The following is a 17,263-nucleotide window of genomic DNA, read 5'->3' as shown; positions in this document are numbered from 1 at the left end:
TTTTGCTTACTGAATTTAATTAATGCCTTGATGAAAGGGGTTGTTATTTACTTTAGAAGCTGAGAAAACAAAGGACCCATCCCTGTGCTGCAGTTTACTCTGTGTGGAGAGACTATTGGCCTGTGCAGTGCTTCATTTATTTTAGCTCTATTTATTTTAGCTGCATTCTGAGGGTGAAAAGAGCTGGCAGTGGCATGGGAAACACAAGCAGCTCCTTCAAAATCAAACCAGCACTGTTCAGTGCTGTCAAAGCACTCCTGACTTTGCAATGATTTGCAAAGTTTGGGTAACGAGGGCCTTGTTTCAGCAGTAATCACAACTGAAATATAGAAACACAGAGTCACAGGCTGGTTTGGGTTAGAAGGGGCCTTAGAGGTCATCTCATTTCACCCCCTGCCGTGGGCAGGGACACCTTTCACTGCACCAAGTGGCTCCATCACTAAGACAGGAACTATAACATGGGACTGCACATCTCCCATCTCCCTGGGAGCATCAGGAAGGGCTCTTGCCTGCTTCATACTCAGTGCAGCTATTGCAGCAAGACTGGGGCCAATGCTTCCCATTCGAAATGGTTTTATTTCTGGTTCTGTGCCTGGGAAACACCCTACAGATCCACAGAACAGATCCACAGAACATCCAAGGGAGGGAATAAACCCTACAAATACCTCTTTGTGGTCTGCTGCTTCCACAAGAGGGGAAATGCAGGTGAAGGCACTGATCGCTTCTCACTGGTGACCAGTGACAGGACCTGAAGGAATGATCTGGGGCTGTGTCAGGGGAGGTTTAGATTGGATTTAGGAAAAGGTTCTTTCCCAGAGGTGCTGGGCACTGCCTGGGTCCCCAGGGAATGGGCACGGCCCCAGGGCTGCCAGAGCTCCAGGAGTGTTTGGAGGACGTGGTGGGGTTGTTGGAGTGTCCATGCAGGGCCAGGGGCTGAATTTGATGATCCTTGGGTCCCTTCCAGCTCAGGATATTCTGTGATTCCATCATTCTGTAGTTTTGTGATTCCAGGTATCTGGACATAGCATGGGGCGATGTGGTTTAGGGTTTAGGGTAGTAGTACTGGGTGGATGGTTAGAACTGATGATTTTTAGATTCACAGAATATTCCGAACTGAAAGGGACACACAAGGATCATCAAGTCCAACTCTCAAGTAAATGACCCACACAGGAACCCACAATCTTGATGTTATTAACACCATGCTCTATCCAACCGAGCTAATCCCAGGATTCCACAGGTCTCCTCCAACCTTGCCGACCCCGCGACTGTTGACCTAAGCGGCCTAGGAAAAGAAGATAAAAGTTTCTCAAAAATCGCTTCGCGGCGATCCACGGCCGGCTCCCCCACACGCGCTCGGACTACATTTCCCAGCGCGCACCGCGGCGGCGCGCCGGGGCTCGGCGGCGCCGGCCAAGATGGCGGACGGGGCGCTGAGCCCCGGCGTGAACCTGGAGGCGTTCTCCCAGGCCATCGCCGCCATCCAGGCGCTGCGCTCCAGCGTCACCAGGGTCTTCGACTGCCTCAAGGATGGGATGCGCAACAAGGAGACCCTGGAGGGCCGCGAGAAGGGCTTCGTGGCCGCCTTCCAGGAGAGCCTGCACTCCGTCAGCCGCGACCTGGGGTGAGCAGCGGCCCCGGCGGGGCAGCCCCCGGTGGGCAGGGAGGGGGTCCCGGGGTGTCCTGGCTCCTCTCAGCGCCCGGCGGGGCCGTTTGCCCTCCAGGGCAAAGTTTTAGGCAAATAAATGCGAAAATGCTTCGTTTTGTTCCCCCCTCCCCCCCCAGCACTGTGCGTGTTAACCCCTTCGTGGTGTTCAGCTCTAAAGGGTTAAACATGCTCAATATTTACCTGGTTTTTTGTTCTCATTTTGTTTTCACGAAGGATCTGTCGGTGGGATTGCATTGACACGGTGAAGGTGTTCGGCTGCAGGGAGATTTATCTCTATATTTGAAGTTTTTTTAATTAAAAATTAAGACACTTTCTAGGTGCAGACTACTCAGTAGCATCTAAGGGGTTCAGGAATGATCCTTTTATTGCCAAAACTTGTCAGGCTGGAAAGTTATCCCAGGTAAGTGTAGTTGCTTAGTACCAGCAGGTGTGTTTTGTGTAAGTAGAGACAAAGTGCTGAGGTTGAAGACATGGAGGAAAGTTATGGGCAGAAGATAGAGGCGGGCACGCAGTTTCATTCAGCAATTTTGTGTATTTAAATTGAAAACCCCTACACAGCCACTGGAACCGAGTACTTTGTGTATACTCAGGGGCCAGGTTTAGTGATGGACTTGGCAATGTGAGCTTTATGGTTGGACTTAATGAACATAATGTGTTTTCCAACCTGACTCAATGATTGTCCATGTTGATCCCACCACTGGGTCGCTGGGTTTGGCTGTATCCTGCTGGGAGCCATCAGCACTCTCCAGGGAGGTGTCCCCAGGTGCTTAACCACCCCTTCCCAGGCCATCTTCTGCTTCAGGGTCTTGTGTGCAAGAATTTCTTTCTTGTTAATTAAAAGGCCTTGCTGATCTTTAGCTGTGATCATGGTAATGTAACTTTTTACCCACTTCTGTTGGGAAGGGTGGTGGATAACCCTTCTCATGAATGAGGCTGTACCCAGCTCTAGGGGTAGGTCTTGTGTCCCTTTGGTTTTGAGTTTTCAAGCTGAGGAGGCCTCACAGTTTGCTCCATGGAAGATGAGCTGTTCCTTTGGTTCTCCTTCTTGCCTGGCTCTGTGGCCTCCAAAAGAGTAATCAGGTCTAACCCCAAAATCTCATTCCCAGACAATAGCAGATAACAATTCAGGAGCTGGATTTGGATCCTTGTGGGTCCCTTCCAAGCCAGGGTATTCCATGAACTGGCCTTTTCAAGGAGCAGGGGAATACTCCAAGGTGTGCTGAAGTTAATATTACCAGTGGACTTTTATGTAGTGAAAATATTGACTGGTATCTCTGTTCAGCAAATCCTCAGTTATTATGCCTAGTCACACTTGTTTTATTGTATTCTTCTGTCAAGGAGTATTAAGCAGATTTGCAAGTGTTCACAGCACCAGAGGATTGGAAAGAATGTAGGCCATGAAAACTTCAAGGAATGATGATTAATAAAGGAGAATTTTGTGTTAGTGAAGTCTGGAAGTCTTTTAACTGTCAGTTCCCTGCTTGTTGGGAGTTTATTTTTGTAACCTTTCTTAAATGTAAATTGAGATATTTTGGATTTTTCTTTACAGATGTTTTCATAAGCTGCCTTTTGAGTGCTGCATTTAATTTAGTGTAGGTGCTGAAGTTCAGACTTGGGTGTAGCACTGGGCAGTCAGAAGGAAAAGCACTTGATTAGTCATGTCACTTGAAAAAGTGCTTTTTATATCTGTGCAAAGTGGCCAGTCTTTCTTCTACCGTTGATTAATGCAAGTTTGAAAAATTGCTTAACTTTTGTTATGATTAAATGTTGTGTTTGACAAATGAGATATGAAGCAATGATAGATCATTTCACAGTGAGGGATTTTTTCATGGGAAAATGGTGCTTATTATGCTTCATTTGAGTGTTTTACACTACAGATATACAAATTGCTCATGGAAATTAGAAGATCCTTCCTTGTCCTGAGAACCTGGAAGGCAGATACTTGATTAGAGTAATCACAGCCTTGCAGGATTGTCTCCAGGTTTAGGACTAATGCCAGTTCTTCTGTACATTTATATGAGGACTGTGTTAATTTGGAGTTCTCTAATGAAATGATGAGGCATCTGCTTGCTTGGTGGGTAAAAAAATTCCTTCTAGTATTGCAGGCAGTGCTGAAGTCACAATTTTGTGGTTTCTGAGGGGCTGCTTTGCTCAGGAGGTGCCCTGAGCTGTGAGCAGGACCTGCCATAGACTGACTCTTTCCAGGTTGTTTTCAAAGACTCTTGACTTGTACTTTCTCTGCAAAGAAGAACTGAGCTTAACAACCAACAGACTGCTTCAAATTGTTTGGGTAATAAGAGGGATTATGTTTAAATCAAATTTGGGACATATTTAAAACTCGTTTAGCTGCTAAAGTAGAATTGGTGCATGCTGCTGTCCCTGGAGGAGTGCACATCTGCAATTCCCAGCTCTGACTCTAAAAAATGCCCTTCTGCTTTCTGCCAGGGAACTGGAGCGGCTGAGCAACCTCGTTGGGAAGCCCTCAGAGAACCACCCCCTGCACAACAGTGGGCTCCTGAGCCTTGACCCTGTGCAGGACAAAACCCCCCTGTACAGCCAACTCCTCCAGGCCTACAAATGGTCAAACAAGGTAACAAAGCACATCTGTGGGATTTAGTTGTGTATTCCCATTGCACTGGCCATACAGCAGACTTCTGAGTGTTTGGGGCTGCCAAAAGGGCTGACTTTTGGAATTGAGGAGCATAATGCACACCTAAATGCACTTTCAAGGATAAAATGTTGTTTTAATTAAGAGGAGACTTTTCTGTGATACCAAGGCGTGCCCTTGATCTCAAAGGGGGTATTAACGCCCAAGCTTTTCCACGTTTAGCATCTTATGTAGATATAAATTAAAAGTATGTTCTGTCCTTGCATCTGGCAGCAAACACTGCAGTGGGATATTAGAACAGAGAATCAACAGCTTATGTCACCTCCAAACTATTTCTAGGAAAGAGTCCTCTGGGGAAGTTGTCATCATCAGAAATCTTGAAGCTTTTTCCCAGCCATTTTCTGCCCATGATCTCAAAAGCAGCTTTGTATTCAGCAGCTTTGGCATCCCTCCTGTTTTCATATCGTATATACGGCATTGAATTTTAAGCAGTGTAAAAGAAAAAGGCAGATAATATTAGTGCAGTCTTTTACATTTAAAAATTTAATTGTTTTTTGCTGAAAGAAACCTCTTTCTCAACAGCATATTTCATAAACCTGTATGTTGAATATATGTAGGATTTGGATAGGTATGTTTCCTTTTGTACTCTGAACCAATCTGCTTGTGGGTCAGAACTACTCCTTTCCTCACCTAATTTTCTTAAGTAAGTAAACATGGCATTGCAATTATTGCTGGCCTCTGAGCACTGCTGTATTTCAGGTTGCCTGTTCCCATCCTGATTTTTTTGAGCATGCCTATTACTTTTTATAGAAGTATGAAGATGAGTAAGTATTTAAAAGCTTTCTTAAAGTTATGTTTGAAATGCTGTAAGCTGTTAAGAAATATAAAAGATGGATTCATTTCTGTTACAATCATTATTAGTAGTAAGTGTGTCCGGAGTTGTAGCTTTTAATACCCTTATGCAGGACAGCAGGAGTAAGCAGGAATAATAAATCTGAAAATATTTAGAGCATTAAAAGAAACTGTTCCACTTTAAATTATTTATTATGATACATGAGCCAGGAAGGCTTTGAGAGTGCACACACGCTTTGTAGGCAAATTCTTGTTATACATTGAGCCAACCATTCTAATATTATTCAGATTTAAGATAGGAGTCTGCAATAATGTTTGTATGAATACCACAATAATATTTGTACAGTAATAGGTCAGAATACAAATATGTGTGAATGTTTCTTAAAATCAGCAGAATTTGGCATTGAGAGAAATTTGGTATGATTGGAAAGTGGGGGGACAGGAAAGATTTTTAAGTGGAGATATAGTAATTGAGAAAATATGTCATGTTTGCTTGTGTCCCTTGCTGTTAGCAGCAGATTATTGGCACTGAAGAAAGAATAATTAATTTGCTACTTTCAGCAAAAGTAGGAAAACTTATAAACTTGTAAGGCAGTTAAGTCTTCAGGGATTTAATTATTTCTTTAGGTCATTATCAGAGTAAACTCAGGCAGTAATGAAATAGCTTTACAGAGCTGTTCTGATGTAGATTTTTATTAACTTAGAGTGTTACGGAGCTTTGAAGAGCAATTTTTTGTAATCCTGGATTCTGATTTCAGAAAGCTGGAAGTTTTAGTATCCTGTGCACTCATATTCACAACGAAATGTTGCAGGAGAAGAACAGTACCTTTTATTTGAGCTGTGAAACCGAAGTCAGAGACAACAGAGAAAAAAGAAAAACACTGGCTGAGTTGCAGGAAATGTGTTGCCTGTGTGAGGGTGTGAGCTGCTGGCTCTACCACCACAGATCCTTCTGTTCCTGCTTAATTCTTCATTGCTAAATACACTTCTGGAATAAGAGTTGTTTCATTACTTCTTCTGGCTGCCTTAGATTCTTATTATGTGTCTCTTGTTTCCAGCTGCTTCTCAGGGATGGTTTCGAAGTGATGGTCTGTCAATACACTTTAGATCTGCCTGCATTTAATTTTTAATTTGTGACCCCTTTGTGGCTTGCCTGCTTGTATTTTTGATGAGCTGAGATAAGGGCATTTTCCTCTGCCTTTGATTGTTCATGCATTACTGATGGCATGAACGGCCCCATGGCTGCCAGGGGAGGAGACTTCTGGGGCTGTGGTGCCATTCCAAAAGAACATTCATGAAATACAAGGGAAATGAGTGCACAGACTGTGCTGCATGTCTCAATGCATTCTGCTTATTTTTAAGACATGAGGAGACTGTTAAAAGTCACTTTGAGGACAATAATCAGTAAGGTTGATAATAACTGGGCTACCTATGAGAAGCAAATAAGTATTCACTATATCAAAGCACTGTCCTGTGGTTCATGAGGTACTGGATGTTAGAATAGCTGGTTCTTTCTATTTGCAGCTTTGTTTTGATGCTGGGTCCAGCAAATGCCTGATTTTGTTCTGGTCTCGGATGCGTGGACAAGTTTTTGGTTTAAGTAGCAGTGCTGGATGTGAAATGGAGTGAAGATCACAGACAGAAATGGAAAATGCTGTGTTTAAGATGTGAGTGTTGGCACAGGTGATGAGACTAAGCTGACACTGGTTTGGTTTGTTTACCATGATTAATACTTGTAGCTGTGCTTGGTTATGTATTTGGAAAGGAGCCTCTTTCAGGTGCAGATTTACTGACCCCTTTGGCTGAGTGCAGTAGAGATGAGTTGCATTTAACTGTGATTTCACAGCTACTTGCCCTGAACCTTTTTTTTACTGCTCCTGTGAGTCGCAGCACTGGTTCCCCCATTTCTAATTGTAAGTTTACCTGCTTCAGGAGCAAGAAGAAGTCCAGTGGGAAGAATGAAAACTTCCCTTACAGAAGTGTGTTATCTTGGCAGCGTTTGTTATTTATGAGCACCTGCTCTCCTGATATTTACTTACTGTAGTTTATCCAATAGTTTTGCAGATGGTAAAGTTGTCTGTGTAATGGAAGCAGCTGTTTGGGAACACAACAGCTTGTCAAATACATTAATTGCATACACACACAGCTGTAAAGGAACTTTCCTTTTTCAGGTGTTTAACTGCTCTCACCAAGCCATAACTGAAAAACACAGGAAGTTTAAGTTTAGCTAAGTGGTTTTTCTTTGCTTTAACCTATTTTATGTATCAATGGAAATCATGGAAGTGAATTACTTGGCTGCCAGTGGGGTGCATGGAGACATGCAGTAGCCATGGAACAGTATTTAGGTCTGGTTGATAAATTTCTTTTCCCCTCTTCTTCAATTTTATTTAAGAAAAGAAGTTATCTTTATTACAATTGAAGTGCTGTTTCCCAGAAGGATCCATATGTACCCTCTAATGTAATACTGAAGATATAATATTAGATAAGGTAAAAATGAGCTATCATTCTGCAAGGTTAAGGGAGATTATTATGGGTAAGATAGGATGTGTGTAGATAGCAGTAGTTGTTTTTCTCATGGACTGTCTCTGTTGAGTCATTGCACTTGAATTCTGGGTTTAGTACTTATGTACATCTTGGCAGTTGATTTTTTTTTTTTATTTTGTAATATACTGTTGTGTGTGAGCAGGTGCAATCTGAGATGACAGCAGCAGCCAGCAGGGCTCCTGGTCAGGGTGTGTGTGGCCTGATGCTGCCTGGAGAAGTCAGGACTGGGTCTGCAGAGGCTCTGCCTTACCCCTCATTACCAGCTGCCTGCTTCTTGAATTGTCTTGGAATTCAAGGGGAATCACCACGGAGCAGAAGGCGTCAGCTAAGCTAAGATTAAAGGAAGTTTTGAAAGTCACTTTCTAGACTGAAATGCTGATTGAGTTTTGTTGGTTGTTTGGGTTTTTTTAAGAGCTGTGACCTCAGATTTGTGGTGTATACTGCAAGAACTCTCTTCTCCTGCTCTTCAGGACACTTCTGTGCCAGGGCCCTTGTGCCACCCTTCCCTGTTCCCAGTGCTGCTTGTTTCCTGCAGGAGATGAGACTACCAACTCATGAATATCAGCTTCCTTTACTAAGCAACTGCCTGTTTCTCAATACTTGTTCTCAATACTGGGCAACAAAGAGGTTTTGTAGGGAGAGAAAATATTTGTTGGTGCTGTGATTAATCCAATATCATACTTCTCCACACATGAAATGTTCAGTGAAGCCTTTGGTGGTGTGGTCACTTGATGCTGGTGGTCAGAGCAGGTTTTTGGAACCCAGGAGTGTCAGCTCATTCTTTGAGTGGTGTAAACTTTGGGTTTATCCATCTGCAGCTTCACTGAGGTTATTTATGGCCTGCAGAGTGTACTTGCTCATCCTTTGTCCTTGGTGAAGTGTTCCATGCCCTCGCCCTGTGGGTGCCTGAGGCAGTGCCTGGTAAGGGGTTTCCACTGGAACAGAAAACAGTGTATTTTATGTCCACTGAGCAAGGAAAATGCTTTTTTGGGCAGGTTTCCCCTCTCTTGCTGGGATGCTGTTAAGTAGTTCGTGCCCCACACTTGAGCTTTAACCACTGTAGAGGTTTTTTGCTTGTTTGTTGTTTGTTTAGGTGCAGGGTGTGTGCAGAATGGATCGACTCCCAAACCAGAATTACTTTCAGCCAGTGAAGGAAGGCTGTGTTTGTTGGAAAGCAGCAAACTCAGTCTCCCCTGCATTGCTGACTGACAGCAGCATCAGCTGAGTTCACTTGCTCAAGTAAAAATAGTCTTCTGCAAGTCATCTTTCCTTCTCCCCCTTCCTTTGCAGTGAGGGGTTTGTGTTCAGACCTTCAAATTATTTTATTAACAGCAGTAGAGGTGGGGAAATTGAGTGCAATTGTAGTCCTGAACAGGTGATGTTATTTCAAATTTTTTCCTTGATTTTTAACTTCACTGAGGTGCAGTGTTGTATCCCCCGCTGTTTTCAGAGTTGCATTTATCCATGTGCTTTATTGCAGTTCCAACTCCTCTTGAACCCATGTGTGGGGGTGTGTGAGGGGTGGTGGTATTGTTTTATCTTCATGAGATGCTGCTTACAAAATAACCACGTGTTTGGGATAACGGTGATAACCATGTGTTTGGGAAGGCTGTTTTCTGCTGCTTCAAGGAGGAAGCAAAAAATCAACTTTTCTGACTTTGTAACCTTTTGGGGGAAGTAGGATTTATATCAAATTATTTATTTTACTCATCTGTGAAAATATTATTCTGGCAGTTTGGATAAACTTTACAATATCTGTTTATTATAAGTTTTCTAAATGAACAAAGCTGGACAGGAGTTGTCATAAATTTATTTGAAAGTAATATGCTGGGAATTATGAAATGAAAAGAAATTCCTCTTGATCTGCATGTGGAAATAGGCTAAAAATATTTGGATTTAAATTTGTTTCTTCATAGCTTCCTCTTGTTTTTACATAAATTTAAAATCGAACTGTTAAGATTACCATTAATGAGTTTAAATGATTTTCTGTCACATGACTGAAGAGAAAAGGTATAGATAGGTTTTGTTTATTAAATTATTTTGATATGTTCCCTGATAAATTATTTGTATAAATTGTGTTTATTGTAGGGCTCAAGAAAAAAAAAGGCAATCAATAGAGCATGTAGAGAAAGACCAGACTTGTTACAGCTGCACTTGGTAGCTTAGTATTGATTAGATACAAATACTGAGTTTAATGACAATAAATGACATTAAATGTTAACCATGATAGTAGAGAAGCACTGCAGAACAGGAAAAAAAATCACTTCATCTTGATTGGGAAAGGATGTGTTCATTCCAAGGAACATTAATTTTGAATTTTGGGTGTGCTCAAACATTGTGACTTCATTGTAGTTTTACAGTAGCATGGACAATGTAACTGGATGATTGTGTTGGCACTTCTTGGGAATTTCAGGTAGGTGGCCAAAATGTCCTTTCAGGACTTTTTTTTTTTTCTCCCTACAAAAATGCAGCATTATTATGTTGTGATATCCTGTTAAGTGTTGATCCACAGATTCTGGTGGAATCTCATTTGTAAGAGCAGAATCAGAGCTTCCTGGAGGGAGCTGCATTGGGAACTGCAGCTGTGGGCTCCTTTCCTGTGCAGACCAGCCACAGGAATTTATATTCCAGTCACTGGAGAAATGAGTGGCACAGACTGGTGGGTTTTGTGTACTGGACACAAAATAGGAGCTGGGCCACTTGGATTCTATTCCTGCTTTTCTCACTAATTGTTGTAACCTTGAACAGGACACACTGATTTTTACTGTGCCTCATTTCTGGTGCAGATAAAAGAGGATAGTATCACTTAACCTACTTCTTGGGAGAGTTTCTAGTCTAAATGTGTCTCAAGTGCATTGGGTTCTTTGGACAGAAATGTTTTGTAGGTGCCAAATATTATATAGCCAGTGACTAATGTTGTTTGCCTGGCAGTCTGGAAAAATGTCCTTTATGGGCTTTTAATTCTGTGTGGTTTTGGGCAAATATCTGCTGAAATGCTCTTGCTGTTCAGAATTACATTCGTGTTCTGGTTTTTCCTTTTTTTTTTTTTTAGTGTGACTGGGAAACAGGTGGTTACCTTTGTGCTTCCAAGTGCTGCAGTTATTAATTACTGCTCTGTTGTCTGCCTGGAGAGTACTGACTTTTCTTATTGCAGGGTTGATTTTAGTGACCAGGGATGGCAAATTCAGGTAGTGTGGAAATTATCCTTGATATTACAGTGATGGGGGGAAGAAGCACTGGAAAAGCTGTGATGAGGAAGAAAGGGCTTGTACCAAAATGTAATTTCAGTCGTCCATGTGTGCTTTACTGTAGAAGGAAAAAGGTGGGACATGAAATTTTTCTGGGGGTCTTTGAGCTCTGCATTGATAATTAAAAAAAAGAAAGTGAATATAGTGAGAAGAGAAAATAGTGAAAACCATAAGGAAAACAGGGAAGCTTACAATAATAGCAGCAGTAAGGGCAGAATCACCAGCTACTGCTTGTTAGACAGGGTTTGTTTTCCCTGGAGCTCCTGCCTCAAGCAGTGTCTGGGGCATTAGAGATGGATAACATCAGTTATGTCTTCTCTTTGGAAATGTATCTTCCCTCCTCAGCTGTGAGTTCCTGGAATCTTCAGCTCTTGGGCTCTCTGTTTCTTTGCCTTTCATTTTTATGTTGCTGTCTGACAAAAGTTCAAGCCAGGGCTATTGTAACTATTTTATTGTTAGGTATAAAAGTGGTTTTGACACCTGATAATGTGACTGAAAGGAAATGAAAATTGCCAGTGTGTTTCTTTCCTTTCACTATGGAAAGTTGTAGTGGCAGGTGAGAATTTCCTGCATATGCTGACTTGAGCCAATAGAGAAGTTAGTCGAATTTATTTGACATTTTAGTAGACTGGGGTTACTCTGTTTCTTCAGGAAGAGAAGAGTTATGAGGAGTAACTTGTTGCTTAAAAAATGAGAAGTAATTAGCCTGTGGTTCTGACTTATTTTTGCTGCATAGTTTGAATGTTTTATGTCTGTGATCCTCCTGGAGTTATCATAGTAATAATTCACACCAGGATGCTGTTGTGAAATAAGGTTATGTGTCCAAACAGAATTGCCTTTCTTACTGAATTTTTTTTTTAGAATATTTTGTTTCAAATCTGAAGCAGCCTGAGAGCAGTGTTACGGTGTTTTTCTATTGTTATGCCTAGTGTTTGTTATTATTCAACAGTATTTTTCAAGGCTCTGATCAAAATAATGCTGTAAGCAGTACCAGTCTCACTTTTCCTAATTATGGGAAGTGATCTATCAATAACACACTATTATAAATCACAGCCCCCTTGTCAGCTGGTGGGAATTATTTAATGCTTTGCAACACCTTTATTTGCTAATGAGTGGGTTTTTTCCCCTGTTTCTTTGATAAGTATTAATGTCCTAGCTGTTAGCCTATTTCAGGATGGAAATGATTGATGTGGCTCTCTTTTAACCAAAACACTTCTGCCCACTCCTAGTTCTTCCTCCTCTAACTCCTTTCCCTCTGCAAGAACTCCTCATATATTTCATGCTGGATGGCTCAAATATGTAATTTATAAGGCAGTGATCACTTTCCCTTTCTAACTTGTGTAATGTGGTCATCAAATCAAATTAAAACTGCCTTGCTCTCTATTGAGTTTGAGTGCAGCTAAGCCAGGCACAGGCACAGAAATGAGGCCTGGGTGACTCACAGTACAGCCATCAGAGCAGCAGGAAAGGCTTTACTCGCAGATTCTGAGGAATACAACAAGGTATAACTGGAAATCCATGTTGTCTGGGGATTAATTGATGAATATGTGGGACTGCAGAACAAGAGCATCTTTGAGAGAAAGCCTCAGACCCAGCATTCCTTTGAATTTCCAGTTCTCTTCTGCCTCAGCTCTCCGTGGCTCAGACTGACTCGCTGCTGGTGAGCAAGCCTGACCATCTCATGGATGGTGCCACCATGAAAACACAAAAAAAAAATGTTTTCAGAGACTCGGCGTCCTTTCTTGCTTTCTTTGAGGCAAATAAAAGATGTTTGTAAAGCATTCAGTGACCTTCATATGAAGGGCATTCAAGGAATATGAGCACTAATATAAAATAACTGATGCAGGTGATAAAAATCCCACAGGTATTCTTCACATGGAAAAGATTTTTTTGTAGCTTCTAGAGGAAATCAAATAAAATGGAAAATTTAATGATGTCACCCTGTTGCTCTCTACTTTTGTTGTTGTCAGGTCTTTTATTGTGCCTGTTATTTGGGTTTTTTAATGCAGAAGTGTACTCATCTCTGTTCTTCTTTGAGTTCTCTTTTGAAGTTACTGAAGTTGCCCCCCCCCAGACAGTTCACAGTGGATTTATTTGTTTGAATTGCATATAAACAATGCTCAGTTCTTCCCCGTTGTATCTTAAATCTCATGCTGTTGATAATTGGGTAACAAAACATGGAGATGGTTTAACAGCTACTAAAATTGAGACTAGTCTGTGTAAGGAACTGTGTAAGCATATAATCAAAACTGCATTTCTGACCACCGGCTGCTGCTTTGTGAAAATGTGCATTTGGCAAAAAGGTGCCAGCAGGTTTTTGTTCAGCAGGAGCTAATACTGAGCTGCTGATGTTGGAGGTGTGTAAAGCAGAGAGGGTCTGTGGTGACCCTCAAAATCTCTTGGGGTCAACGCAGACTGATTTTTATTTTTCTGGGAGGAAAAAGTAATCCTGCCCTGGACAAAGGGTGGTGGTTTATGGACAGCTGAAGAATGTGGATGAGAAATGACAGACCATGACAGACATCAGGACCATTACTGGATAAGAGCTGTAGGCTGTGTAACTCTGTGCCTGCTGTCAGGCTTCTTGAGTGGTTCCAGAACCTTGGCTCTCTTGGAATCTCAGTGGTGCCATGGGTGGGCTGCTTTGGGGGTTGATAGGAAAATAGAGAAGAAATCAAAATATGATCATTAGACTCAGAGCTGCTTCACTCCCAACTCCATTTGCTGCTGGTGTATTTTCTTGGTATGAGCTAGCATTTAAATCTACTAGAGCTGTCAAATCCTGAAGTTCTGGAAATAAAGACACTTATCAGTACATGTTATCATGTCCTTTGCTGATACAAGATTAGCCCTGGCATTTATAGCAGTTCATTTAATCTAATTTTAAAGTGCCTGAATGTAATGATTCTTGCAGAAGAAACAAAAAAACATGAATAAATCTTTTAACCCCTGACACTTGTTCAGTTACAGTATACGTGGAAAAAGATGTCCTCTGAATTAATAAAAGAAGATTTAATGAAAGCTGATTGATTCTACCAGGTGTTAGTTTTTCACATTTTTGATCTTTTCAAAGAAAGATGAAAAGTTTCTGTATCCTGAGCAGCAGTTACCTTGTTGTGCTCTTTTGTGAAGTTCTTGGCTTAGTGTGAAGCATTCAGTCATGCTTTGGAGCTGCACTGTGTGTGCTGAAAACTTAAGCCCTCGAGTTAAAATGCCTAAATCTGGAGTGGGTGAGCAATCTGAGAGGAGAAATGGCACATGGCTGCTCTTGCATGATTGCCTGGTCTTCTAGAGAGTTAAAAATGTGTTTCTTGGGGTGTACATTTTTTTCATATGCTCATGAATTTGCTTGTTCTCAGATACCTCTTCTTCAAAAGCCCATCTGCTGACGAGCTGACAGTAATAACTAATATCCTTATTAGATGGAATTAGCACGAATCATCATTATGAGAAGTAATGACCATGTTGAAATGCTGAGGGTATTTTCAAGATTACCTCAGACTTGGTTGGCAAGCAGGGTATAATGGCTACATCTTACAGCACATAAGAAAATCACAGAGGTCTTTGATGTTCCGAGTTGTGCTTTGCAACAAATGGTTCTATTCAAAACCAGCCCAGTCTTGATTAATTTGGTTGTTGTACCTGGATTCTCTAAGCTCTTGTAACTGGTAGTGGCAAAGTACTAAAGGTGCTCTGTGTACTGCATGGGCCATTAGACACAAAGGAATTGGATCTTGATGTGACATTTTACAGTATATTCTAAAATAGATGTATTTACTTCTCATTACATGAAACTGCAATTCCTAGGGAAATCAATATTGAAAATACCTATAAAAGCCTCCCAGGATCTGCAAGTATGCACAAAAAGGAGCTGGATGCATGTGCTATTACCCACAAGTGGTGGCTTAAAGTGAATTATTTTAATCTTTTCATGTCAACATCAATTCAGTGTATTTTCCTTATTGCACCAGCCTGTTACTGCTATGGAAGATGCAGGGAATGTGGACTGGAGCAGCAAGAGTCCTCAGGTGTCTTTAAACTGTTTTAAGTTGCCCATGGTTTGAAAATATTCAGGAATCTGTGATATGAGCTGTTTGACATTTTTCCTATTCCAAATGCTCAAAGGAATAAATCTACATAAAGAGTGTTAAAATGAGAGAGTCTTTGCGACAACGTCTGGATCTCAGAATGTTACTTTATTTCTCTTTTGGCTGACCACCACGATAAAACAGCTGAATCAAATACATTCTTTTATGTATAAAATATATTTTTTGGGTTTTGACAGCTTGTTTCCAGTTTTAGACTAATTCAGTTTGAAACAGCTGTTCCTGATCTCTGCAAAACAGTTTTCTGATGGAAATCATGACATTCTCAACTACTGCAGCGTTACTGGGCTCTGTCTCATTTCAGATGGTGGCTTTTCTTTATGGCAAAAGAATTCCTCATTCAGAGAAAATGTCACTTTTGTATCAAATAAGCTGCAGTTAAAAAGATAATGGCTTCCTCCTCCCTCCGAGGTTATCCCTCAGTGAGGGTGGATATATGTTTCTCTTTTGAGAAAAAACATCCCTGTGTGTTTTACCATTAGTTAGATTTTTATTCTAATGTTCCCTGCCCTACCCATCTGCTTTCAGTTGGGTTCTATTTAGAGTCTTCTCTGCAGTTGTCTCTGCACTCAGACTTCACAAGTTCTCTGCTTTGCCGTCTGCTTCAGTTTTACTCCAGAGTCAAATCTTGTATTTTCAGAATTTTCAGTGTAGAATTTTCAGTTTGCTAAGTGCCATCTTTTTTTTTTTTCATTTTTTCTTTTTTTTTTTTTTTTGGCTGCACTATTTGATGCTTCTTCCAAAGCTGTTTGTAGAAATATCATCGATCACAGAGCTGATCAAGTCTGTAAGCTCTCTTGTGCCTGATAAAGCACCAGCTAACCTTTCATTTCCAATTTTCTGGTTCTTTTGGACACCCTGCATGTAATATGGAGTGAAGTTAATAACTTTCAGCTTAACAGGACTTGCTGTGTAGTTGACTCTGTGAACACGAGTGTGTGATGTGGACTTCCCAGAACACTTCTGATGGGGAGGATGAAGATTTTGGGAGCAGCAGCATTGCCAAGTTTGTCATGGGACTGGAGAGATCCATCCTCCTCTTTCCTCTGGCCTTAGCTTGCTGGATGAGTTTTCATGAGTGTCTTTGTTGTGCATGTCTTTTTCCATCTGTAAATTATCTAACTTTAAAATAAGTGTTGTCCTACAGCGTGAGTGCTCGGAGAAATCTGAGGGAAATGCTGCACACGAGCATCTTATTGCACCAAGCCTGCTATGGACAAACAACATCCTGAAGACTCTTTTGGGTTGTTTTTTTTTTAAAGGACAATTTATCAGCCGAAATAAAACTCTCATCCAACACAACAGGAAAGCTTTAAAGCTTTACTTCCTAAAGAGCTGTTAAATATGTTTTCCGTTCCAAATTCAATGTTTTGCCTGGCAAATACTTCAGAGTGTTTGTAGTTTTCCTTGTATTTATTTTTTTCCCACAGTCTAAAAAAGCAGACTTGGGGCTGCATTAGGATTAAGTGAGATTAGAAACATCTTCTTCCCATTCCTCTTGTGTACCTCATATGGATACATCCTAATTGTATTGATATTGCATTCATCCTGCAAGAATCCAAGACCTTTAGTGTCTGCTGATGCTGCAGTTTTGATGGTGTGTTTTTCTTGCAAGTAAAATCAATTCAGACAAATCTTGGTAACTTTTACAACAAAATAAAATGACTATGCCAGGCAGGCATGGGAAGTTTTTTCAGCATGGGCATGCTCTTAGATCACACCCGGGGTTGTTCCAGCAGAATCGATTGGATGATCTACTAGATTTAAAGGTCAACTGTAATCACATTTCAGGAAGATTGAAGAAGATATAAAATTGCTACTGTGCTTTTCTGGGTCACATACCTGCTTGTGGTGCTCTTTGCTTTTCCCCTGTACATCTTCATTTACTCAGCCAGGGCATCAATACAGAAAGGGCACAAGTCAATGCGCTCGCTTTCTGCTGTCGATGAGGGAGCTACTTAGTTGTTATTTCCTCCAAGCCAATACTTTCCCTCTGGAAGAGCTGAAGCAGAGAGGAGTTCACTGTACCTGATGGATTTGGAAGGAACAAATCTCTCCCTGGGAAAAGCTGTGAGGAGAGCTGCAGTCTGGCTGTCTTGTTAGATAATCCATGCAATTGCTTGAGCTGATGCATCCGGGGATGGTTCTGTCCCTTCAAAGAGCAGCACAGGTGCAGAGAGTCAGCATCACCCCCTTTCATGTGTGGGACCTTCAAAAGAACTTCTCATTGCTCCTGTTG

At 41.3% G+C, this 17,263-nt stretch overlaps 1 protein-coding gene across 1 annotated transcript in view; it reads left to right on the top strand.

Annotated features, from left to right (window-relative positions):
- The first annotated feature begins 1,398 nt into the window (after positions 1-1,398).
- The window catches only part of MED27 (mediator complex subunit 27), an 85,291-nt gene continuing 69,426 nt past the window's right edge, over positions 1,399-17,263 (top strand). Inside the window, exons 1-2 of the mRNA XM_038156060.1 lie at positions 1,399-1,621; positions 4,112-4,256. Coding sequence (XP_038011988.1) covers positions 1,416-1,621; positions 4,112-4,256 — 351 coding nt within the window. The 5' untranslated portion in view covers positions 1,399-1,415. The remainder of the gene's footprint in view (positions 1,622-4,111; positions 4,257-17,263) is intronic.

This window comes from Motacilla alba, chromosome 17 (assembly GCF_015832195.1).
Source record: "Motacilla alba alba isolate MOTALB_02 chromosome 17, Motacilla_alba_V1.0_pri, whole genome shotgun sequence".
NCBI lineage: Eukaryota > Metazoa > Chordata > Aves > Passeriformes > Motacillidae > Motacilla > Motacilla alba.
The sequence above is the reverse complement of the archived record's forward strand: the minus strand, read 5'-3'. Positions and strand labels throughout refer to the sequence as shown.